The sequence below is a fragment of the Benincasa hispida genome, chromosome 3, assembly GCF_027475165.1.
Source record: "Benincasa hispida cultivar pf3 chromosome 3, pf3_genome.v1.1, whole genome shotgun sequence".
Lineage (NCBI taxonomy): Eukaryota > Viridiplantae > Streptophyta > Magnoliopsida > Cucurbitales > Cucurbitaceae > Benincasa > Benincasa hispida.
Window position 1 is genome coordinate 24,052,021 of NC_143480.1, and position 27,131 is coordinate 24,079,151.

At 36.6% G+C, this 27,131-nt stretch overlaps 2 protein-coding genes and 1 pseudogene across 3 annotated transcripts; all 3 read left to right on the forward strand.

The window, feature by feature from the left end:
- Nucleotides 1-900: 900 nt before the first annotated feature.
- On the forward strand, nucleotides 901-7,235 carry LOC120072630 (P-loop containing nucleoside triphosphate hydrolases superfamily protein). The gene is given in 16 exon segments (XM_039025049.2): nucleotides 901-1,178; nucleotides 1,420-1,578; nucleotides 1,696-1,785; nucleotides 1,926-2,054; nucleotides 3,336-3,436; nucleotides 3,737-3,851; nucleotides 4,256-4,387; nucleotides 4,719-4,784; nucleotides 4,907-5,083; nucleotides 5,480-5,575; nucleotides 5,914-6,045; nucleotides 6,134-6,216; nucleotides 6,456-6,493; nucleotides 6,579-6,793; nucleotides 6,930-6,956; nucleotides 6,958-7,235. Coding segments are annotated over 16 exon segments (1,788 nt in total). The 5' UTR covers nucleotides 901-1,010; the 3' UTR covers nucleotides 7,018-7,235.
- A 9,335-nt stretch (nucleotides 7,236-16,570) lies between these two features.
- Nucleotides 16,571-21,440, forward strand: LOC120073482 (uncharacterized; annotated as a pseudogene).
- A 1,041-nt stretch (nucleotides 21,441-22,481) lies between these two features.
- LOC120073865 (uncharacterized) lies at nucleotides 22,482-25,817 on the forward strand. 2 transcript variants are annotated; one of them, XR_016528803.1, is made up of 6 exons: nucleotides 22,482-23,206; nucleotides 23,286-23,435; nucleotides 23,513-24,114; nucleotides 24,192-24,892; nucleotides 24,999-25,063; nucleotides 25,154-25,817. XR_016528803.1 is itself a non-coding variant. In XM_090312459.1 (2 exons), exons 1-2 carry the CDS (start codon nucleotides 23,716-23,718, stop codon nucleotides 24,294-24,296), a joined length of 504 nt encoding a protein of 167 aa, XP_090168585.1. In that variant the 5' UTR covers nucleotides 23,578-23,715; the 3' UTR covers nucleotides 24,297-24,415. The 2 variants fall into 2 exon arrangements, 1 of the variants encoding a protein (XP_090168585.1); XM_090312459.1 differs by lacking the exons at nucleotides 22,482-23,206; nucleotides 23,286-23,435; nucleotides 24,999-25,063; nucleotides 25,154-25,817 and having other exon boundaries at nucleotides 23,578-24,114; nucleotides 24,192-24,415.
- The last annotated feature ends 1,314 nt before the right edge of the window (nucleotides 25,818-27,131 follow it).

Below are 27,131 nucleotides of genomic sequence, written 5' to 3' on the forward strand. Positions count from 1 at the left end.
AGAGAAATCTTCTTCGAGTTTAGACCTCAGGCTCGCACCGAAAGTAAAGGGGAAGGAGATGAAATGAGTGTGAGAAAGAGGACGATGGGTCAAAGTCAAACATGCTTTCATTCCCCGAAATTAATGGCTCTTCCGAGAATGGCATGCATTTCATCATGAGTTGGGCCCCATTTGCCACCCATTCTTTGGGATTTTTCTTTGGGCCTGGGCCATCCATTGTGGGGCAATTGTCTCTTTTGGGCTTTCTTCCTCCCAATTTGTTTACATCTTTCTTTTCTTTATTCGTAAAAACTTTGGGAAATTAGTTATAATTATTGTGCCTAATAAATGCTTTGCATTTATGCTAAAGGGTGTTGTCGTGTTCAACAAAAGTTCAATGATACGATTGTAATTATTAAAAGGCAATCTAAGTATATCTCAACGTTTTGCAATATATTCCTTCGTTGTTCGGTTGTTAATGGGTTGAAAATAAGAAATAGAATAAATTAAAATTCATATTATTTTATTTTTCAGTTGAAGAGTTCATTGGATGGATAAAATTCACGAGGGATGTATTTTAGCATTCAATGGCCTAAGGCCCTAAAGTAGGTGTGGAGCATCTATGAATCTATATTTTAAATATTTAAATATATTAATTATGACATTATCGACGGAAATTATGATGGGTGGGGAGGCGTCATTCAAATCTATTGGACTATTATTTCTAATTATTTTCTGATTATTTATGAAGAAAATGAATAACGTCCTCCTCTTCTCTCCAAACAAAACGACTCCGGTATTCATAGCCGCGCCACGATCGCGAGCCGAGCGGCTTCTTCCATGATTAAAAATGGGCCCGGGCTCAATCATTTTGGGCCACTCGTCTTCAAATGGGTTTTTGACCCGACCCAAGCCCAAATTCGGCTCCTCACAATCTCCGATTCTCTCCCACCCAAAACCCTACGAAACCCCTGGGTTTTCATTCTTTCGGCTTCTATTTTCGGTTGATTGGTACTGATTCTACTTGAAGCATGGAGAAGCTTTCTAAAGTAGTTGAACACGAGGAGGAAAAGGAAGGCGAAGAAGATGACCTGAGTTTCGAAGAACTTGGATTGGACCCTCGTCTAGTTCGCGCGTTAATCAAGAAGGAAATTCAAAAGCCAACACCCGTACAACACGTCGCAATTCCGTTAATTTTGGTACGCAATTAATCATCAGTGACGCCTCTGGTATTTGTTTCATTCACCCCAAGAACTGCGCTCTCTGATTTGAGGGAGGGACTGTTCAATTCTTGATGCAACGAGCTTGATGCTGCTTTGTTGCATTTTAGTTACTGTTTTCATGCTTGGAAAAGAAAATTTCCAAGTTTTGATTTATATATATATATTTTACTTTTCGCTCGATTTGAGGAAGTATTTTTTGACCTTCTATTTGTCTCAGGAAGGTAAGGATGTGGTGGCTCGGGCGAAGACTGGTTCTGGGAAGACTTTCGCATACCTCCTTCCATTGCTTCAGAAGTTGTTTACTGGTTCTAGTACGAAGAAGAAGTCAGGTCCAAGTGCAGTTGTTCTGGTTCCGACCAGGGAGCTAAGTCAGCAGGTATTGCTTTTCTGCAAATGCATCTGGGAAGGATTTGAGGGAGGTTGTAGTTATATTTCTAGTTTAATATCTTTAATTGATCAGTCAATGAATTGCTTATGTGCTTTATGCATACAGGTTTATAAGGAAATTTCATCTCTTATTGAAACCTGTCGAGTTCAAGTGAAAGTTGCCCAATTGACAAGCAGCATGTCACATTCTGATTTGGTTGGTTCAGGTTCATTTTTGTTTACACAAGTATATTGGAAGGAATAGATTCTGAAATAAACAATTAGATGTAGCAAATAGCAAGGTGACTCAGGCTGTTGTACTGGATATTGAATCTATTTGATAAATGTCTATTGCAGCGAACAGCATTGGCAGGACCAGCTGATATCATTGTTGCTACACCTGCTTGCATTCCCAAGTGCTTGTCTGCCGGTGTTCTCCAACCAAGCTCCATTAATGAGTCACTTGAAATTCTTGTTCTGGATGAGGTAATATTATGGTACTTATTTGATCAGCATTCTTACTTCTCATTTTTTCAATGGGTGGTGGTAGATGTGGATGTTCATGGTTCAACTTTAAAATCTCCTTAGCACTGCCAGGCGGGGGGGGAAGGGGAGGGGTGTTGGGTGGGAGATTGGGGAAGGAAGTGATAATATACTGATAGAGGCATATACAAAAGAAAGAGAATGGGGTATTACAACCAAAGTCTGAGGGTTATGAAAAGGCCTCTCAATTGACAAAAATATGCAATAAATCGTATTGTCAAAACAATTTTGTGCGAGAACACCATGACGAAGACGGGAGGCAAATGAGATCCCATAAACCAGTTGAATTGGACTCCGACCTCCCAAAAATTCTTTGTTCTTTTCCAACCATATACACCAAACACTGAACACATCGTGCCTATAAGCAACCAAGTGATAGAACATGAAGAAAATTTGGGAAAGCATCAGTTCAGCCCATAAACTGAGCATGTTTATTATTATTATTATTATTATTTTACTCAGCAGAGTGCATGTTTCTCTGAGTCTGTTTTGCAAAGAATGCACGGCTCAAGTGCTCGTGTTTCTTAGATTGAATAATAGTGGCTGAGCTAAATGAAAAACATCTATTTTAAGTGGTAATAAAAGTTCATCAGGGCATTTTCTTCTGGATTTTTTCCCTAGGAATGCTACATGTTGTTTTATGTTAGTAATTTGATTTTAGAATCATTGAGAGAGGAAAAATATGGACTGATACTTGGTGTAGTTTATTCCAAGGAGTGATATATTTTATTTCTTCTTATCAGAAACACTCTATTTATTTATTTTTTATTTTTTAATAATCAACTATTGGATCTCGTTTTACTTGATTGGAGGCCCTTTCTTTAGTTTGTCTCCTTTTGTGTGTGTGTGTGTGTGTGTTTTATTTTGTGGTGATTACAAATGACATTTTCAATTAGAAACTGAATAGGACAGAGTAAAGAGCTTAAAAGAGTGCTTTGTTTTACACCCTTCCACATGTTTCTGTTCTACATGTTTGAAAAACTGTGATTGTTATTGGTGATAACAAATGACATTTTCAATTGGAAACTAAATAGGACAGAGTAAAAAGCTTAAAAGAGTGCTTTGTTTTACACCCTTCCACATGTTTCTGTTCCACATGTTTGAAAAACTCTGATTCTAGGATTTTAAAAATATAGAATCCTGAGTTTCTTAATATCACACTGATTAAAAAAATTCTTATAGGACTAAGTGTTGGTAGATAAATCGCTTCATATTTGTTTTCAGGCTGATTTACTATTGTCATATGGCTATGAAGATGATATAAAAGCTTTTGCAGCACATGTCCCACGTTCCTGTCAATGCCTTCTTATGTCTGCTACATCAAGGTTGTTATCTACGCTGCCTTCACAAGTTGTATTTTTCAGTGCCTGCGGAGTGATATGTTCTTGGAGGCTTTATGTTGCTCGACTATGTTTTAACTTGGTGGCAGTTTGTCCATTTATTTATTATTTTTGCATATGTTATTGTTATCTATAGAGGACGACATGTATCCACTCTTCATTTTCTTAGCTTTTAGCTATCTAAAATTAGCTTGGTTGAATTTTATCTCATTAGTTTATGGAATTTTATGCATCGTTTGATCAATTAATGGGGATATTTCATTTTGGTCTTTGAATATCTGACAGTGCGGATGTTGAAAAATTGAAGAAGTTGATCTTGCATAATCCCTTCATTTTGACTTTGCCTGAAGTGGGAGACGTCAAAGATGATCTAATTCCAAAAAATGTTCAACAATTTTGGGTAGGTTCTTCTGTGCTCGTCATTGAAAAATATAGTATTCACTCTTGCCCTTTATGTGAACATATCTACATTGGTATCCTCTAAATACAAAATCATTTAGATTGGTACTCCTGGAAGTTTGTAATAATCAGTTTTTAGAAAAATCAAGGCTATTCCTTTTAACAATTTTCAGAACTTAGTGTTTATGAGTTTACTACGAGTTTACTTATTTAACTTTTTCTTGAAAATTTGTGTGTGAGTTTATTATTCTTTGTTCTCATTTTAATAATTTCATTTCCTGGACTTTGACCAAGTGCTAAACATTCTTTTGTGTTTATTATTCATATATAATTTTTTTCTTTACCTCCTCTATAAACTTATATTTGAAAAGTATTGATGTTTGTGTCTCCTTTTATTGTTACAAGATCTCATGCGATGCTCGAGACAAGTTACTTCATATTCTTTCACTCTTAAAGTTGGACTTGGTTCAGAAAAAAATTCTCATATTCACAAATACCATAGACATGGGCTTCAGGTTGAAATTGTTTCTGGAGAAGGTAAATGACTCTGGTTCACTTTTTTCTTCTGTTCAGTATTCCTGAAATATTATTCTTAACAAACATATTTTCATCTTTATTTTATTTGTACATTCCTTTCTTTTACGTATATCATGTACAAAGTTATCATCTAGTGCAGATGATTTTGGATCATTCTTGTATACTATTGTTTTCTTTTTCAGCAGCTTCTTTGGGGATAGAGTATTTTTATTTAACTTCTTTATATTTCTACTTCATGTCCATGATAACCTGAGATGCTCCCCTTACCACCCATCCTAGGTGACCTACCCGAAAATTTATTATTAGCTGATTTGCTCCTTACCTCATGCAGTTTGGAATTAAATCTGCTGTTCTAAATGCTGAGTTGCCGCAAAATTCTCGCCTCCATATTCTCGAGGTATGCCTATTTATAAAAGCTTAGTGTTGGTACAGATTACATGAGGTGGTTTAATGCTAAGCAATTTTGGTGTGTTATTTACCTAGTATATATGTTTCGTTGCCATTTCTTTGGCTCGACAGGAGTTTAATGCTGGGCTGTTTGACTACCTAATTGCAACCGATGACAGTCAAACAAAAGAAAAAGACACAAACGAGGACAGTAATGTTGATAAGAGAAAGCCCAGAAAACGTGACAAGCAAAAGATAGATTCTGAATTTGGAGTAGTACGAGGAATTGACTTCAAAAATGTTTACACAGTATGAAAATCAATCTCTCTCCCTTGTTTCTTCTGACAGTTGAAAAGTATTAAATAATATGTTTTGATTAAAATATGTCAATTATTCTTTAGTTACTTGGTATTTTGTACGTGGTAGATTTTTTATGAACCGAATCCCTTGTTTTTCTGTTCATCTTTTGTTCCATGGTGGGAAAAGAGAGGTCATGATTTTTTCCATTAATTTATTGCTTTTAGGTCTCTTAATGTGTTTGTCATTCATCGTATAAGTAATTTTAATTACTACTACCCATGTATATATTACCTTGTATTATGTGAATTATCAATGATCATGCTACATAATTTACTTATTGTCTGATAACTGATATTCTTTTTTTCACGCAAGCTTTTAACAGCACCTTAACTGCCATATGTTCAGGTTATAAATTTTGAGTTGCCTCCAAGTGTAGCAGGGTACATACACCGTATTGGACGTACTGGAAGAGCTTATAATACTGGTGCATCTATCTCATTGGTTGGTATTTTAAGATACTGTTTGTACTTCATGTCATTGTAGTGATTATTTACTTGACATTTTCTTTTAGGGGTTTGATGTTTTCTTATATCTCTTGTTCTGTTGACCTATTTAATATTTTACTTTGTTAATTATAACTGCCCTCTATGTTGATCTCCTCCAGTGCTTCTACATCCTTTTACACAGCTAGTGAGCTTGTGTATTTGATTAGATAGTATCTTATGTTGTCTCCTTGTAACAGGAAGCATGTGTGCTTGGTAAATATAACTGCAACGAATGTTGGTGTTGATATCTCATTAATACTCTCTGTTTTTCTGTCTTCCTCTCTGTCGTGATAGGTTTCTCCAGATGAGATGGATATTTTTGGAGAAATACAATCTCTTCTGAGAGCTGATGGGGATACAGACATTATTGTTCCTTTTCCATTACTTACTAAAAATGCAGTAGAGTCTTTACGTTATAGAGCTGAGGTTTGTGTGATACATATAGCATATTTCTCAAGGTTGGCCATTTAGATTTTAAACTTTCATTGTTGATGTAATCTGCGTGCTTTTGCAGGATGTTTCTAAGAGCGTGACAAAACTTGCTATTAGAGAATCCCGAGCTCTGGATTTGAGGAATGAGATTCTTAACTCTGAAAAGTGAGCTGTTTCCCCTACTTCTCCAAATTTATGAAAAATAGTGCTATTCTCTTTGCTTTATGTTCGAAAAACAATTATTTTCCAGCTGCCGTGCCACTCAAGTTGTAATCATACTCATTTAACCAGCATGTCCTTGTCTCTCTTATCGTGCGCATAATCCAATTTAACTTGTAATGTAGGAGTGTTATTACATCCATTTGATGAATTTATAACATATTCTCGTTCTGCTTCCTGTCTAGATTGAAAGCTCACTTTGAATCTAATCCGAGGGACTTAGGTAACATCTTTTGCTGAATTTTTAATTGTTTCTACCAACATTTACCCATCTATGCTGCATAAGTTGATTGGACTTTCTCGTACAGATTTGTTGAAACATGACAAGATTCTAAGCAAGAATCCCCCTGCTCCTCACCTGCGGGACGTGCCCGACTATCTTGTTGATCCAGTAACTCAAGAAGCCAGCAAAATTATCAAACTTGCTAGAGCAGCAATGGGAAATGTGCAGTCTGGCCGTCGGCGTGGGTTCAAAAGAAAATCTAGAAACGATAAAGATCCTCTTAAAACATTTTCAGCTGAGGTACGTCTTTGCTTGTTTCAATCTAATGGTAATCTCAGAATAGTGATTGCTAATGGCATTCTTGCCTTGTTTAAACAATTTGATCCTTCACTAACCTACTCGTTGTTAATTGCATTTTTGACTTGTTTAAAAATAGGCTCCAAAGAGATCACGTCGTGGTGGTGGGGAAAAGAGCAGGCAAAAATGATGATCAAAACAACAGACGCAAGAAGAATTCTGTCTGATTTTGATGTTTTTTGGCTTGTCGATCCTGAATGGGTTGATAGCCAGTGGATCACACAATTTTGTATTGAAAACAGGTGATAAATTATAGTTTAACAAGCGTGTTTCAATGTAATAGTGGCGATTTTTTCAAAATGAAATTAACGTTTAAGAGCCTTGTAATTGTTGCTTCACCGTCAGAAATCAAACATGAATGGAGATTAAAAACGATCTTTAGATAGAGGCCTGTATGATTGGGATTTGGGATGAGCAGATTTTGATTTAAAATAGGTTTTTCTCCTACTGCTTCGGCGACGTTAATCGGAATTTTCAATTACATCTGATACATTGAATGATTGTTGAGCCAATCTCAATTCTTAAAAAAAAGAAAAAAGAAAAAAGAAAAGAAATCCAGAACATGACGTTGACCATTATCAATGTTATTTAGAGTGGAAAAAGAAGTAAAATAAATGATCATCATAACTTCATAAAAGAACTTTAGTTCGGTTTTCAATTTGTATCCTTGCTGTTTTATTTCGCCTGTTCGCTTCAGTTCACTAACTGGCACTTGTGGCACATATGGTTACCTAAGTTTGGAAAAGTTGGTGCATGAAACTTGTAATTTGACCTGTTTTGAATTTTTAAAAAATTATAAATAACATTAAGGCTGAATTATAAAAAATGTCTTAAAATTTGCTATTTATTTCAAAAAAAAAAAAAAAAAAAAAAACTCGAACATTGCGATCTCCAAGATCATGAACATAGCAGACTCCACATGAACAACACAAACGGTCTCGGTAACATGCCCAATCGTTTAACAAAAACTATGCGATCGTTTAGCAAAAGTTGCATGATCGTTTAGCTCATCGGCTAGCTGAGTGTCTATCGTATAGAAACACTCCACGATCATCTAGTCTCTCCAAGCTATCGTTTAGCAAATCTAATTTACTTGACAGCCACCAGTGAGAACTTTTTTAGAATAGAAATCTCAATTTAACAACTACTAAATTTAGGAAAATATTTTTCCTTTTTTGACGGTTACCATGAAATCACCAATAACCTCCTACTCAATTGGTTATTAGAGAAAAAGAGATAATTATCCAATAATTAATATTATTATAAATATATATATGATAACCAACTTACTATATTATATTTATAACCTATAGTTTTAATATTTCATCTCATGAAACAAGTACTTGATGTAAATCTCATTTACATTAATCCTCCACTCGATATATCTCATACACCACACTGATCATATCATATATAATCGAATTACCTCTTGTCAATTTGAACATTTCAAATCAACACCAAGAACTGATCATCAACTTGAATCCATTAAGCTACCAATGGGACCTTATTGACCTATAGCTCGAAACTCCAACGGTACGTGAATAACTGACCAAACTCCTTAGTCACGGGATCTACCATCCATTAATTGCCAGGTACTCTACTGAAGACCAATAGCTGTGTTGGGATTGGTGTCCTAATTCTCCCGGAGTCTCATTGTTTGTAATGATACACATTGTTTTATGAATAAAATAACTATTATTTCATTCCGTCATTTACTCATATCCAATAAACAAAGCTCCATGGTTATCTTATATAAACTTAAGCATGTATATGCGATATACAAGTGGATCATGCCTTAAGTGATAACCTAAATAGGTCTGTAGTATAAGGATTAAGGTGGGATACCTGATCCTGGTGACATTACGGATACGGCCCGCTTTGTAGAAGTTTGCAAGTGTTGTAAACTACTACAGATAGTAGATCCTGACCATTCATGTAGAGACATGCGAGCGGGGGTGTCCTATACAAAGAGTTTGTATAAGACCGGATCACAAGATGATTCATCTCTGTATATAACGCCGTTGATGCTGGAGACTTACATCTCACTTAAACGACCATAGGTGTCACGACTTCAATCCCGAGTGTTTTGGGAACTCCTGCCTTTGAGCGCAGTCCTTTGATTAGTATGGGTAAGAGTGACCATATTGCCAACTCAACATGCCTATCTTTTTTGGGACTTGTCTGATCTGGGAGTTGGGAACTCAATACACAAGAAGGAATTCACTCATTCCCTGAAGCAGGGGTAAGTAGATAGATTGCTCCCTTAAGGGCTGATTTCAGGGCTTGAACATAGTGGTCACAACTTTTCTTTGGAAGAGAGAACTCAATCATAGTAGGACTATGGCTTAGAGAATTCAGTGGTATTTAAGAAGTTAGATTTAACTACAGGGGCATAACAGTTATTGACCAAGTTGTACTTATAAGCGATCTGTGAAGGGTTGTCACACTGTTGATTGGTTAAGATGGACACATAATATATTTGTGGTAAAGAGAGTTCAGCTGTCGGTCTTTAGTGGAGTATCTGGCAGTTAAAGGATGGTGGATCCTGTGACTAAAGAGTTTAGTTAGTTATTCATGTACCGTTTGAGTTTCGAGCTACAGGTCCATTAAGTCGTAGCTCAATGGATTCAAGTTGAAGATCAGTTCTTGGTGTTGATTCGAAATGCTCAAATTGACAAGAGGTAATTCATCATTATGATATGATTAGTATGGTGAATGAGATACATCGAGTGGAAGATTAATGTAAATGAGATTTACATTAAATGCCATGAAATAGAAAAAGAGCTATGATTTATATGTTTCATGAGATGAAATATTGAAACTATAGGTTATAAATATAGTATGATAAGTTGGTTATCATTTATATTTATAATAATATTAATTATTGGATAATTATCTCTTTTTCTCTAATAACCAATTGAGTAGGAGGTTATTGGTGGTTTTATGGTAACCGTGAGATAAAAGGAAAAATATTTTTCTAATTTTAGGAATTTTTGCAAAAGAAGTGAATTTGAGATTTCCAATCTCGGAAATTACTCACGAAGAGTTGTCAAGTAAATTAGATTTACTAAGCGACAACTTGGAAACATGGTGGCCACAACTTCTCTTTGGAAGAGAGGACTCAGTCATAGTAGGACTATGACTTATGTTCATTAGAGGATTCAGTGGTACTTAAGAAGTTATAACTACAGAGGCATAACGGTTATTGGCCGAGCTATACTCACGAGCGATCTGTGAAGGGTTGTTGTACTGTTGATTGGTTAAGATGGACACATAATATATCCGTGGTAAGGAGAGTTCAACTATCGGTCTTTAGTGGAGTGTCTGGCAGTTAACGGATGGTGGATCCCGTGACTAAAGAGTTTAGTCAGTTATTCACGTACCGTTGGAGCTTCAAGCTACAGGTCCATAAGGTCCCTTTGGAAGTTCAATGGATTCAAGTTGAGGATCAGTTCTTGGTGTTGATTTGAAATGTTCAAATTGACAAGAGGTAATTCAGTTATATATGATATGATCGGTATGGTGTATAAGATACATTGAGTGGAGGATTAATGTAAATGAAATTTACATTAAGTGCCATGAAATAGAAACAGAGCTATGGTTTATATGTTTCATGAGATGAAATATTGAAATTATAGTTATAAATATAGTATGATAAGTTGGTTATCATTTATATTTATAATAATATTAATTATTGGATAATTATCTATTTTTCTCTAATAACCAATTGATTGGGAGGTTATTGGTAGTTTCATGGTAACCGTGAAATAAAAGGAAAAATATTTTTCTAATTTTAGGAATTTTTGCAAAAGAAGTGAATTTGAGATTTCTAATCTCGGAAATTACTCATGGAGAGTTGTCAAGTAAATTAGATATACTAAGCAATAACTTGGAGTTAGCTAGACGATCATGGAGTGTTCTTAGGCGATAAACACTCAGCTAAGCAATGAGCTAAACGATCACATAGCTTTTGCTAGACGATCCCTTAATTTTTCCTAAACGATTGGTCATCGACCTATATGATAGGTTATTGATTCGCTCTAGGAGTGTTTTGTATAAAATAAATTGGAAGAATAAGTTCTAAGTATAAGTGATGCGTTTATGCTTTGATGCGTTTAAGTAATTGTAACGCGTTGGGGCATTAGATATATGCAGTAGAACATATACAACTTCTTCTAATGACGTTCAAGTTTTCCTAACCAGACCCAAGTATAAATCTAATTAGGTTCCTGGTAAATCCAGGGTCGAACTTAGGGATTCAGTTAATCAAACGCAGACCTTGCGTTGTATCTCTGTAGGGGTTTTCCTAAAGAAATGTGAGAAATGGTTTATTTACACTAAATTGTTGTGCTTGTGCAAGAGATGCAAAAGAGTCGAGTAGTTAGTGATGGATCATGTGAGAATGGAGTTTAATGTAAGTGGATGCGTCGGTCTAAGATGAATGTACATAACCCAGGATGTGATGTGGATGAGATGAAGTAATTTTCTTATCTTTTGTTTATGCGTTAGACTTCATTCAACATTTCTCAATGCGAATAACATACAAAACCTATCTCTAGGATGCATGCGTCTAACACAGAATGCAACAAACACCAGTAAGTTTATCTCTAGCTGTACTAGGCGTCCTATTTGATGCAGCTTAGTTATTCTTTCGAACATTCTAAGTTAAAGATGCTTTTTACCAATTTTTCAAGTTGGCTTAAGCGTTGAAAAGAAGTTTGCATAAAGTGTTAATGCATTCAACATAAACAAGAGACAGACAGGGGCAAAGTGTGATGGATCAAATATATGAATTTTATAAAGAAACAGAGTCTTTACAAACGCAATATTTAACCAAATGAAATGAAAGTGATAAATGAGATGAAGGAAACTGAGTTAAGCCAAAGAATACAATCTCTTGTATTTCTTTGGCTCAATCTCGTTGTGTACAATCACTTGTATAGGAATTGGACGAAGTGTCTTTCTCATGATTGGCTTCCTCCGCTCCCTGACCGGCAGTGGTAGTGGTTCTCAACCCTTTTGATCACCTTGGCACCACAGCACAACTTCTAAAAGACTAAGACTAAGACTACACTATATAGAGAGTAAGGATCTTGATAATTTTCGAACTTTTGATTCTAGAGGGACTTCATCTATTTATAAGTGTTGGTCATGTCCACTTGGTGAATGGGTAGCATTAAACTCCATGCCCTGGTTAGCATTAAACTCCATGCCCTGGTTAGCCGTCTGACTCTCGGAAGCTTTTCAGGCGCCGCCTGCTGCAAGTGCCCATACTTGCAAGTTGTGATGTGACACAATTAGCCTGAATTAATGAATCTTCTCTGCGTTGAACTCCCTCCGACGCATGGCTCATGCGTTACAACTTTTCCTGCGGCACTTGTCTAATGCGTTAGCGTTTATCCTCGCATTGAAATCCTGATATACAATGCGTTAGTACTGCAATATTTAGTAATAAAACTTCTTTTGCATAAGTTTGCTAATGTTTGAATAAATCCATACGTTTCTTCTAAACACGAGGAGAATTTATCATTAAAAACCTTAGTTGTTCCAACTTAAGAGCAAAAATAACTTGTATTTCTACAAGTTATCAGTTATTCCATCTCCCACTTGCTCAATCGTTTACACGATTGTGGTTTTTTTTTTCTACCTCAAACCAAGTCCACACAGAGCCCACCCTTTAGATTCTCATACCGAGAATACCAAGGTAGCCCTCTTGGTGGTGTCATTCTCAACTCGACATTGTCGAGGTTTTGTGGAGGCTGTTCGTGGTATTCAAGACCCTGGCGATTACTGAGTTCTAGTGCGCATTCGTACAGTGTAGCGGTCGTGTTAGACGAGCGTTCGTGGGTTACGGTGTTTCTGTGATCGAGCGTTTGTGATGAAGATGTTGAGGTTGATTCCCTAAAGTCTTGTGTCCTGTAGTTTGTAAATAGTTTTTACGAACGCTTGTGTTGTTAATATATGATATTTACTTCACATCTTGTTTTTTTGCTCAGTTACTTGTTTTATTTTCTTTACCACAAACCAATAAACATAAAATCCCTGGTTATCTGTATATGACTCAAGCATGTATGTGGTGACAAACAAGTGGATCATGTCTTGAGTGATAACCAAATTAGTCTGTAGTATATGGATATAGGAGGGAAATCTTATCCTGGTAACGCTACGAATGCAGCCCGCTTTGTGAAATGGTCACAAGTGTTGTGACTTGCCACGGATGGTCTGATCCTCATCATTCGTGTTGGGGACATGCAAGTAGGGGTGTTCTATACAAAGAGTTTATATAATACCTGACCACGAAGTGTTAACATCTCGTTATATAAGACCGTTCATGACAGAGACTTTACTTTATTAGGATGACCATGGGTAACATGACCTCAATCCTAAGTGAGTTGGGAACTCCTGCCATTGAGGGCTATCCTTTGATTTGTATGGGTGCGAGTGGCCAGTTCGTCGATTCAAACCTACCATTTTTGGGATTCGTCTGATTTAGGAGCTGGGAACTCTGCAACACAAAATGGAATTCACTCCTTCCCCGAGGCAGGGGTAAGTAGATAGATAGCTCTCTTAAGGGCTGATTTCAGGGCTTAAACGATGTGGTGCCATACACTTTTTCTTGGCCCGAGAGGTGTTCACACATAGTTGGATTATGTTGTATTATTCATTAGAGGAATCCGTGGTACTTAAGAAGCGAGATGTAACTATAGGGGAAAACGGTAAATTGGCCCAATTGTACTTACGAGCATCTGTGAATGGTCATCGTACTCATGATTGGTTATATCTGATGGATACAGAAATATATCTATGGTAAGAAGGGTTCAACTGTTGGTCTTTAGTGGAATACCTGATAGTTAACGGATGGTGGATCTCGTGGCTAAAGAGTTTAGTCAGCTATTCACGAACCGTTGGAGATTCGAGCCACAGGTCCATTAGGTCCCTTGGGTAGCTTGGATAAAGTCGAGAACCAGTATCTGCGTTAATTTGAAATGTTCAAATTGACAAGAGGAAGTTCGATTATATATGATATAATTGGATTGGTTAATTATATATGATATAATTGGCTAAATGTATGAGATACATTATTTTGGAGGAAATTAGATATAAATATGATTTATATCAAGTAGAGGAGAAAATACTATAGTAGATATGTGATATTAAACTATAGGATAAAAATATAATTTGATTATATTAATCAATTAATTAATTTGTTAATTATATGTTAATTAAGCAAATTTTCAGGTTTGGACGTGGGTTAGTGGGAATGAGTCGGTTATTGTAACCGACGAAATAAAAGATGAAATCGTTTCATTTTTGAAAAAAACGTTCAATCGTCGTTCAATAGAAAGAGAGAGCGCGTTGGTAAAAAGGAAAACGAACACTTAAGTGTTTTCGATAGCCAATACGATAGCACTCTCCGCATAAACGATCGTCTATCTCGCACCTAAACGATCACACGCTATTTCCTACACGATCGATAGCTTCTCTAAACGATCGTATAATGTGCCGGTTTTACTAAACGATCGTGTACTGTTTCCTACACGATCGTTCAGCAAATCCTACACGATCGTGTAGCTCCTCCTAAACGATAAACATTTCTGCTATGCGATAGCGGCTTTTTCCCTCTCATTTGCTTATCGCCTACACGATTTGTGTTTCCTCCTTCCTCTACAAAATTCACTAAAGCCCACCCTTTGGCTTTTCACTTCAAGAATACCTAGGGCTCTTTAGTGGTGGTGTCGTCCCCGCGGCGTTCGTGTTCGTGCATTGTTCGTGCTACTGTTGTTGACGCTACTGTTGGGCGTTGGTAGATCGCTTGGAGGGTTCCGCTGTGGAGTGTCGAAATGTGAAGAATGTCTTCAACTGGTATGGCACTCTTTCCCTTGTTGTTTTCTTGTTCTTAGCATGCCGTTAATTAATATTTTTTTGCATAATTGTATGTAATATGTATTTCGGTCACGATGAGATCGGAGCGATCCGAATGCGCTCATGGAATTCTTAGATATGAGATTCTTTAATTGGTATCAGAGTCAAGTTCTGATACTCCGATTTCATCTATTGCAACGAAATGAGATTTACATCATGATGGTACATTTCTACGCTATTTAATTGTTAAATTTGCTGTGGATGTGCAGATTAATGGATGTTTTTGGGATGATTAGCCTCAGTTTGATTTAAATCCTTTTACATTTGCGATTGTTTGTAAAGGTCCCTGCGTTTTTGCACATTAATAATCGTTATCGAGTCTGTATTTAAAGTTTGTTTGAAGTTTTGAGTCGTTCGTCAAAGTTCTGGGCAAGTGTTGTGGTTCTTCGAAGAAGAAGGCGATCTAGGGTTGATCGCATCGTGTAGAAGATGTTCTACGTGTTGATCGCATCGTAAAGATGAAGGAGTACGTGATCGCTGATGAACTCATCGGTTAAATGATGGGGTATGCGATCAAGAGTTGATCGTATCGTTTTAACGATCGGGTACACGATCGTTGAGTATCGCCTCGTGTAGACGATGAGATTCTCGCGGATCGCTTAACACGCGGGTGCGCTAAACGATCGTTTAGGTTAGCAAGCTTCATCATTTAGTAACTGACTAAACGATCACTTAGCATCGCAAGGTAAATCGTTTACCTGGTTGCATGCATCGTGTAAACGATGAGATGCTCGTGTATCATTTAAAGCGCGCGTACTTAAGAAGTGAGATGTAACCATAGGGGTAAAACGGTAAATTGGCCCAACTGTACTTATGAGCATCTGTGAAGGGTCATCATACTTATGATTGGTTATATCCGATAGACACAGAAATATATCTGTGGTAAAAAGAGTTCAGCTATTGGTCTTTAGTAGAATGCTTGACAGTTAACGGATGGTGAATCTTGTGGCTAAAGAGTTTAGTCAGCTATTCACGTACTGTTGGAGCTTCGAGCCATAGATCCATTAGGTAGCTTGGATAAAGTCGAGAATCGGTGGTTGGGTCAGTTTGAAATGTTCAAATTGACAAGAGGGAGTTCGATTATATATGATATAATTGAAATGGTTAATTATATATGATATAATTGACTAAATGTATGAGATACATTATTATGGAAGAAATAAGATATAAATATGATTTATATCAAGTGGAGGAGAAATTACTATAGTAGATATATGATATCAAACTATAGGGTAAGAATATAATATGATTTTATTCATTTATTATTAAATTGGTTAATTATGAGATAATTGATCGAATCGAATTACTCTTCTCAATCATGCGTTAGTGGGAGCAGCCGTGTTCGGTTATGGTAACCGAAGAATAAAATAAAAATTTGTTTCATTTGGCAAAAAGTTTGAAAAATTCGCAATCGGTGTGGAAAAGTATCGGTCGCCTAAACGAGAACCTATACGATAGAGTCTCATCGTCTAAACGATCTCACACCAGCGTCTAAACGATCGCCTAGCGTGCCGCATTTTCTAAACAATCGTATACCTTTTACTAGACGATCGCTTAGTAAAACCTACACGATTGTGTAGCTTTGTCTAAACGATAAGCACTCTACTATACGATAGGTTTCTCTCCCACTTGCTTATCGTCTACACGATTAGCCTTTCCTTCTATCTCTACCAAATTCACCAAAGACCACTTTTTGGATTCTCACTCCGAGAACACCAAGGGCTCCAACTGGTGGTGTCATCCCCGCTGCTTACTTGTTCGTGCTTGTTTGTGTTGCTGCCGTTCGTGTAGACGATCATGCTGCCGCAGCTGACTGTTTTGCTGGGTGATAGAGTTCGTAGAGGTTCTTCCGCTGCTTTAAGTTTGATTTTAAAGAGAGTCTTCAACTGGTATGAGAACTCATTCCCTTGTATTTTATTTATTAAAGCATGCCATTAATTAGTGTTAATTTGCATAACTATCTGTTAGAATGTATGTATTGTATTTCGATCACAATGAAATCGGAAAGATCCGAACGCACTCATAGATGCTCTTCGTTAAGAGTTAATTCATTGTTATATGGTTGGTGTCGATAAAGGAAGATTATGGAGGCGAAATATGTATTGGTCCAAATAAAGGAAGCTGGATTTGAGCCTGACATTGTGGTTTATAACAATTTACTTGGTGGGTATGCTCAAGGAGAAAAAATGGGGGATGCTTTTGATATTTTAGAGGGGATGAGAAAAGTGAATCGTGGGCCAAACGCAGCTTCGTTTACAATTTTGATTCAGGCATTCTGTAAAATGGAAAAGATGGATGAGGTAATGCATATTTTCATTAAGATGCAGGGGAATGGATGCGAGGAAGAAGTTGTGACTTATACAACTCTAATAAGTGGGTTTTGCAAGTGAGGGAACACAGACAGAGCTTATGAGATATTGGATAATATGATTTAGAAAGGCCATGATCCTAGTCAGTTGAGTTATTTGTGCATAATGATGTCACATGAAAAGAAAGAAGAGTTGGAAGAGTGTACGGAACTCATATAATAAATTAGGAAGATTGGTTGCTTACCAGACCTTAACATCTATAATACAGTGTTAAGGTTAGTATGCAAGTTGTGGGAGCTTAAGGAAGCTGTTTGACTTTGGGGTGAAATGGAAGCAAGTGGGCTTAATCCAGGTCTTGACACATATGTTATGATGGTTCATGGGTTTCTTAGTCAAGGTCGTCTAATTGAAGCTTGTGATTACTTCAAAGAAATGTTTAAAAGAGGCCTATTATCTACTCCACGGTATGATACTTTGAAGGAGTTAACGAAGGCTCTTTTGAGAGCCCAAAATCTTGAAATGGCAAAAAACATGTGGAGTTGTATAACTACCAAAGGATGTGAACTTAATGTCAGTGCTTAGACAATTCTTAGACAATTTGGATTTAAGCACTTTTTTCAAATGGGCGATTGAAGGAGGCTTGTTCGTACTGCTTAGACATGATGGATGCAGACCTAATGCCACAGCCAGATATTTCTACTAAGCTAATGCACGACCTAAAGAAACTTTACAATAGAAAGCTGTAGAGATCATAGAGAAGATGAGGAAGATGGCTGCAGATAGGCAAATCACTTTCAAAATGTATAAGAGACGGGGGGTGTCATACCCCCTCCCAGATTACACTCTTAATTCAAAAGAGAATGTGAGGACAACAGTTACCAACCCTTTTATGGCACTTACTGTCTAACTTACATCCTTAACCTGTTTAGAAATCCATGGAATATATATATATATAACATTCACCAAACTAATAAAACTTTAAAAATAACCTCAGAACACTAGGGATCAACAACCACATAACTACATCATATTAATAGGTATAGAGTTCAGTGGGTCCCAACATACTTCACTATCCCTAATATGAGCAACACATATGTACAGACATTTACAGAATAAACACCTACAACTTCTCTTAAGACTTTGAACTTTTAACTAGAGTCCTTGAGTAGTAGAACAGCATGACAGCTAACCTCTGGGGAGATGACCACTATCTGGAAAAAGAAAAACATTTGAAAGAATGATCTACTTGCCCAGTGAGTGACTAATAAAACATATTCATCATGCTTGAAACTAAAAACTGCAAAGCAAACTCATACATAAAACATTTTAAAACATAGTATCTCCGAAAAATATAACTAACATAATCCTTAGTTGAGAGAGAATCCTTCTGCTCAATCACTCAACGTCAATCCTTAGTTGGTGTGGAGTAGTCTCAATATTACCAATGTCAACTTTACCTACGTGCACATGGTAATAATTAAGTACCGTCATACCTTAGGTACTATTGCTCAGATACCTTCTCAAGTCTCTCAGTATCAGGTTTAACATAATCATCATAAATACTCATACAGCAAAACATGTATACTTGAAAGCATAAATAGCATAAAACATGTGTTTAACTTTTCTATCATGTGATCATGAATTTCTAACACATGCTTTTAAAACTTAAAATGTGTAAATATTGAGAATCATGCTTTCATAAACTTCTTTAAACTGAGTATGTATTAATAAGCTCTTTGAAAAACTAGTTTGATTGGAAACTACTTAAGCATATCATAAAATGAGGCAAACATGATTTTAAACTTTTAAGTAGACATGTGCTTGCTAAAACATTTGAAAAACACTTAGTTTTATCACTCACAATTTTCGGCTCGATCCTTCGGATTTATAAGCCTATCCTAATTGAACTTGGCCCGAAAATCATATTATTAACTTATGGCTATCCAGTCCAAATACTACATAAACAACTCATTTTACCATAATTCCTTTAACCCCTAAATAATCCCTATTATGGCCAAAATTTAGGGTTTAAGCATCCTTAGCCTTTAAATTATTCAAACAAATTCAAATAATAATAATAATAAAACGACCTTAAATCTTTCAAATTTATTATAAAATACCTTTTTCGATTTAAAGCATCCTTAAGTTCAAAGATAGTGTTGAACAAATAGCTCCAAATTATTTAAATGACCTTAAATCTCAAAAATAGGATTTTGATGATGGACAAAAGATGACAAACATCATCTTCCTCTTTCAAACCACAAATTTTCTGAAAGTTGCTCTGTTTTTTGACAGCTACTTTCAAGCTTTTAAGCTTCGATTTCACCCAATCTAGCCCAAAGCCACTCAAATTTCTTCTACAAAACTCATTAACTACCTCTAAATTAAATTACCCCAATAAGTTAGAGTTCACAAATTACCTTGGATAGCTTAAAATTTCAATTGAATCTCGACTACCCTATTTCTGCGAAATTTTGCACAACCCATTGTTTTCCTCAAAATTGATGGCCTTCCCAAATTCGTTCTCCTTAAGCAGTCCTTGAAGTTCTTCCTTACTCGATTCTTTTCAACATTCATGAAGCAAATATCCCAATTGATCAACTGGTTTGAGAGAAATTCTTCAAATTCTTTACAGGTATACAACTCAACCCTTAATTCATCAATTTCTAAACCAAATTCCCTCAATTTCTTACATTAAACTCATAAACAACTTCTTAATTTACTAACATGAGGATTTGCAGCTTTAAAGTTCCTCAAATACTTCAAAATCAGCTCCCAAAACTACTCCTACTCTGCTTCAACTAAATTCTCGTATAGCCTTGGTTTACCTACAAATTCGCTAGTTTTCATCCATACACAGACATCCTTCATGAAAACTGTTAATAGACCTCTTTTCATGATAACCCCAAAATTTCAGCTTCTAATTCCTTTTCTACAGCTCGAAGTCGTCAAAATACCACAACTTGCTCGAAATTGTCCGAATTCAGACCAACCTCAAGTCTTTTTCCTTTTTTACCATCTTTTCGATTGAGATTCACTCCGGAAGCCCTAGGTTGTCTTCTCCACTCAATTTCCTATGGGTTTATGCAAAAATTCAAAAATTGCACGATGAATTTCTGAACATGGACCTTCACAATCTGCTACTTTATATGCACTTTCAACACCTTTTCTTCTCGTTAAAAATTTCAACAGCTACTTTAAATTGATTACCCCGTTCAATTAGGCAAATTATTCCCATTTTGTTAATACTTATAAATTAATCCCTTTTAATTTATATATAAACAAATATTAAATAATTTTCTCCCAATTCCACATTTAATTCTTACTTAATCACTCCACTCTTCCAATTACTTAACCAAATTTCATCTCTTTTCTTTTATCACCTAGAAAATTTCCTTTTATTTGCATATTCACATATTCCTTTTTATTGAAACATCTTAACAAATAAACCTACCTTATTCAACATGCTTTTAAAACAATAAGTAATTTTGGAAATTGTCAAGCATAGTCATTAATTCTAGAGTTCACAGGGGAGAGAGATTTAAAAGAGAAAATCAAGACCAAAATAGATGGAAGGAAAAGAAGAGGACGTAGACGCCGATGGAGCGGAGCTCACAAGAAAACTAAAACCCTGTAATTTAAGAGCCTTGTCCCGATGAAAGATTCATTTTGCAGTTTCTGTAAAAGATTTGTCTTCAATGATTGGTGCATCATAACTGCTACTCGAACAAGCTCCCGTCCTCCATCATTTTACGGAATTGATGAGAAGTGTTCTTTGGCTTTTTGTTTCGGTTTATTGCAGCCGATATCAATGATAGGTGTATTCTGTTAGTGAAGAGACTGCACGTGGGATCTTGTGGTCTAAAACTTACCACAAGGAGAAGAGTAGGCAAAACACCTTAATCTTGGTGTTGCTAAGTATGAAGATCAAGACAACTGCTTATTTTGTCAACTCCCTATGATGGCATTTTGGTTGCTAATTGCTTCCATGCTCAGCATCTTAGTCATTTCTTTCGATTTGCACCAGAAAAAGAATGATATTGCTTCATTGACCAATCTCCGTGGGACAGGGACCGGAAGTTGTTATCTATATCAAACTCTTCTTTGGAGTTTTTTCATCCGTTCAAATTTGGAGGTATTACAAAGACCACCATTTACTGCTGGGTGGAGGGTTATGAACTGTGTTTTTCATTTTATTTTTTGCTTATTGTGATTTTTAACCTTGCTAGATTTCTTATTGTGATTCTTGTTGATCACTCGATGAAGCAGATTCCTGCTTCATGTGCATAGATGATGGTTTTTTATTTTTCAGGATAAAGATATTGTTTAAAAAATGAAGATGGATACCCATTTAACCATCTGTTGTGTAACTGTGTTTATTGCACTGATGGAAAAGTGATTATTACCTGATGGATTAAGAAAATAGGTCATAGGTGGTTTCAGACTCGTTCATAATCTTCTTCATAAGCCAAAGATAATCACAGGGGTTTAAGAGGATAAATAATCTTCTTCACAAAGACAAATTACAACTCAACATTACTTTTATCCATCTAGAACAAAAGTAATGGAAGATTTTACATTCTTAGGCCAAAAGTATGTGTTTTTACATTCTTAGGCCAAAAATATGTGTACAAGTACAACTTAACTCAATTAAAGAAATTCAATAATCTCGCATTTGTTCAGAACTTTCTTGATCTTCCAATCAAATGACTCGAAATTAGCCTGATCAAAATGATTTCAAATGTTTTTCTGTACGGAAAATACTTGTAAAATTTGTACGGATGATCCAAAAATTGGGCCCAAAATGTCAAATGACCCATTTTTAAAAAATAATGTCAATTGACCCTCTGCTGACATCATCCTCATACCAAATTACATAAATTGCCCTTACTTCTTCGTCTTCTTACCTTTTTACTGAGAACCCACAAAAACTAAATTATTCTTCATTCAAATTTTTCAAGGCTAACAGCTTCGTAGTGCTCATAAACGAAAAAACTATTTCCAGCTTGCAAACGATTCTACTGCCGTCGACAAATCGAATCTTATCGGTAAATCTTTCAATATGGTTTTTTTTTTTGTTTTCGATGTGTTCTGTGGTTGAAGACGAGTAGAAAGAGTTTGTGAGCGAGATAAGTGAGAGTGAAATCGGTAGAGCGACACCGGAAAGAGCGAATGTGAGCGAGATAAGTGAACCTATGGTTTTTTTTGTTTGTTTTTTTGGTTTTTGATGTGTTATGTGGTTGAAGATGAGTAAAAAGAGAGAATGTGAGGGAGATAGTGAGAGCAACACTAGAGAGAGCGATTCTAGCGAGAGCGATGCCAGCGAGATTTAAACAGAATGTTGTTTTACATTTTTTTTTCTGAAAGAGTTTACTGATTGAATTTTTTAATAAATGCAGGAGTGATTTAAGATGGCTACACGTTTCAGAATAGCCAAAGCTGACTGATTTTTCGGTCAAGTAACCAGCTTGGCCATATTGCTAATGCAAACAAGATTGTCAAAGAGAAACTCACGCCAACGCAGTTGGCCATGTTCAAGAGAACAGTTTTTGGGTGATTTGTTGATGTTGATATGGTGTTTAACAGCTCAATTGTCCATCATATGTTACTTAGAGAAGTGAAGGGGACAAAATCAGACTCAATGTCATTCTCTGTCTGTGGGAAGGTTGACACCTTTTCGAAGGATGACTTTTTGGTGATGACTGATTTGTAGCAATCCCCATCACGAGTTGATTGGAACCAGCAGTCCTCATATGAACTTGCTATCAAGTATTTTGGTAATCGAGTGACGAAGGACACTTTACACCTTCGTGAACTTGAAGAAAAATACAGGGACTTAGAGTTTGAAAATGATGATGATGCTGTGAAGATTAGCCTAGTTTACTATACTGAGGTCACAATGATGGGGAAAATAAACAGAAAAATGCCGTCAACCTCAAACGTTTCAAGGACGTTCAAAACTTGGAGTACTAGTCTTGATTGGGGTACCATTATTTGGGAGAGGACATTGGATGCCCTAAAGACTTCCTTGAATGATAAGAGCAGTCTATACAAGACGAGGGTCAAAGCAAATAAAAACTACGTTGTGAAGTACTCCTTACGTGGATTTCCACAAGCGTTCCAGGTAAATTTGATTAACATAATAATCGTATTGTTTGATCTAGAATTACTATTGTTCTTAATATATTTTAAATTTTATTTAGGTATGGACGTACGAGATCCTAGCTTTATCGATAGCTGAGAACATTGCGGAGCGAAGGAGCAAGGTGGCTTTGCCCTGCATATTACGATGGTCATGCTCCCACTCAGTGTCCTTCAAAGTACTTGAGAGAGAGATATTTGAGTCTAACAATGTACGTTTACTCTATGCATAATATGTTTATCTGATTGCTAAATTGACACTAACCAGTTTACTGGGTTGTTAATGCAGATAAAGGTTAAAGAGGGCATTGTGATGTCAGATGTTGAAAGAGAGTTTCGGGATACCCCAGTGGAACGACGACCTATATTTAAGCTAGGTACGGATGATGATAGTTCTGAAAGTGGAAATAGTTCGACGAGTGAGGGGGTAGTCCCGAGAGTGAAAGTGGCAGTGATGACCATCGTGGAGATGACAATGATGAGGTTGTCAGGATGGAGGGAGGGGATGAACCCGAGCATTCTGAGCACGAGGATGCTAAATATGGAAGGGTGGAAGGAGGGATATACACATGTAGTGATGATATGTTCCATGATATGACGGGGGATGTACGCAAGGAGGACGAGTTGAACCAAGTTGATGTCTTTCTTGCAGACTCTGGTATAGAGCGACCTGTGGATGAGGAGTGTCCTGAGCGTGCTGCCCGCCACAGAGAGGGAGCCAATGTCGATGAGTCTATTTATTCATACCTGCGGTCCAATGACAGCTCACTATCGAGGTTGGATGGTCGTATATCGGGTTTAGATAGTCGTGTATCTAGTATGGAGGAAAACATGACTGACATGAAAGGGCAATTGTCGGCCATCCTGTCATTGTTGCAGTCTATGTATAAGGTTTGCATCATTTTATGTCTTTATGTGTTTAGCTTTTACGTGTTCGTGAACTCACCATTTTACTTTACTAATTGAAGGGTTCTACGGTGAATGAGGAGACGACCAGATCACCCATCCCATATCGGGATCCCGATATGACTGCGACTGCCTCTGACACTCCTATCCCCATCCCCCTTCTATAGCCCGATACCACCACTTTACCTACTCCCACCCCCCTGTACAGCCCGTTACCACCACTGCCACGACATCACCGATTGACGTCGAACCTATACTGGCTGACGTCCCACAAACAGAGTCTGACATGTCTGTCTTACTTACCATGCCACATACAGAGGCTAACATGTCTGGCATCCCAGAGGCAGACACTTATGGGATTGTTACGACCATAGAAGGAGTTCCACTGATGAGTAATTTATTGATCAGTAATCTTTGTTTATATTTTTATATTTTTTGATGAGTAACGTTTTTTTATCTGTTTATGTAGGAATCTCGAAGAATTAATCGTAAGAGAAAACCGGTTGATAAATATATACCCCCAGCCCAAGTAAAGAAGAAAAGTGTGGCTAAACATCCTTTCCCAGATGTAGCTACGTCAATATCCAGATCGATCGTCACATATAACGTAGCACATGATGTTCCACACAATATCCTGACAGAAATGATGGGCTGGATCTCAGACGACAATACAGACAATGAGGTTCGAGAGAACTCCATCAAACCACTCGCCAAGCAATTCTCCAAGGAATTGATTACCCCGAATTCGTTGGTCGAGTGCGATGTAAGTGTCTTAGTCTTTACGTCTTTACATGTTGGCTATCTTGTACTTTTACTGACATATTATTTTTTTGTGCAAACCATAAATACTTTATTTTATTTTATGAAAGATAAATTTTATACCCGTCCCGACATGTGCATGCACAAGTTCACCATCTTGCCAATTGGTTTAACGGTAAATTTTGATATTTCGTTTCTTAACTTCTCATTTTGTTAAGTTTCCTGGTCTTTACTTTTTTACTTAACTTCTCATTTTATTTGACAGAGTCACCTTAATGCTCGTGGCGGGGTATTTAAATGAATAAAGAATAAGTCACTTCTGGAGGCTGCCCTAGCTTAGGAAGATGAAGACACGTATAAGGACTACGTCACCGGTAAATTCGATGTCAAATGGGCAGATGTGGATTTCGTTTATACGAAGATGAATAACAGTTCTGGATGATCCTTGCAATGGACATTAACAGAGGCCACATATTTTTGTTCGATTCACTTCCGTCATACACACCAATGACAAAGCTGGTGAATTGGCTAGAGCCATTGACGGTCATAGTACCATCCTTACTTCACTATTGTGACATGGATCGATCGAAGCCAGACCTATCCACAGCCCGTTGAATCTCGCGACCTATAAACGTCGACATATAACACGGGTCGCTTGATTGTGGCATCTTCGCAATAAAACTACTGGAACACTTGGTGACTGGTGCTGATCCATTTGTAATCACTCAGGAGAAGATGAGTGAATATAGGATGCAATTAGCGTGTCAGCTATGGGCAAACACTCCATATTTTTTATATGTATAGAACATTGTATTTTTTATTGTATGTAAAAATATTCATTTATTTTTTTATATATGTAAAAATATTCATTTATTTTTTATGTATGTAAAAACATTCATTGTATAATTGAACATATATTTTTTATGAAAGTTCAAAGTTTAATATCAGAATTTTATCAGAACATGCATTTTTTATTTATAATAGAGCTACTGCTTTTTTCATTGTATTATTGAACATCTATTTTTTTATGTAAGTTCAAAGTTCAATATCAGAATTTTATCAGAACATGCATAATTGAGTTTAGAACATTATATGGTTCAAGGTTCAAAGTTCAAAGATTGAGAAAGCGAGATGTTGAGAGAGGGTGAGATTGTGAGAGAGAGAGAAATTGAGAGAGCGGGATTGTAAAAGAGAGCGGGATTGAGAGAGCAACATGTTCAGAAAAAGCGAGATTGAGAGAACAAGATGTCCAGAGAGAGCGAGATTGAGAGAGAGCGAGATTCATGGAAAGCGAGATCGTGAGAGAGAGCGAGATTGAGAGAGTATTTGTTATCCATTTTGTTATAAGTATGACAATTGAGAGAGTATGAAGTCATTGTTTTTTTGTTATACTTATAAAGATTGAGAGAGTATTTGTTATCCACTTTTGTTACAAGTATGAAGATTGAGAGAGTATGAAGTTATCCATTTTTGTTACAAGTATGAAGATTGAGAGAGTATGAAGTTATTGTTTTTTGTTTTCAGTATGAAGATTGAGAGAGTATGAAGTTATCCATTTTTGTTACAAGTATGAAGACTGAGAGAGTATGACGATGGAGAGAGTATGAAGATTGAGAGAGTATGAATATTGCTATTATATAAATACTCCAGCTTGTTATTGTTTTTGGTTTACAAGATGAAAGTATGAAGTATGAAGTGTTACAAGTATGAAGTATGTTACAAGTATGACGTATGAAAAAATGATCAATGGTATTTATAACTAAACTGGATGAGGGATGTTTGTGTCTTGGTCTCTGGTATTTTCGGCACGTCGCACGGTTGTAAGTAGTTCAGTACAATTTTGGCGGTTATGTCCATAATTCCCACACCGACCACACTTCATTTGTCTGCGAAATTCTCCTCTGGATGGTATTCTTCTCACTCTCCATTCCCAGCTTGTGGCATAAACTTCGGAGGAAGGATAATCTTTTCTACGTATCCAGAAGGTCTTTTCCATTCAGATATGTAGCCAAGTGGATTTATAGGCTCCGCATACGCAGTTATTAGAGAGTCAACTATATAAAATTGACTGCAAAGGCTGTGGGTGAGTATATTTCTTTCCTTGGCAGCAACAATTGCATGGGAACACGGGATACCAAGTGAGTCGAATTCCTTACACGTGCATTCCTTCGTATAAAGATTGACAATACCGTTCAATCGATTATCTTGCACATGTACCCGATAACAATCAATAGGCTCCACTC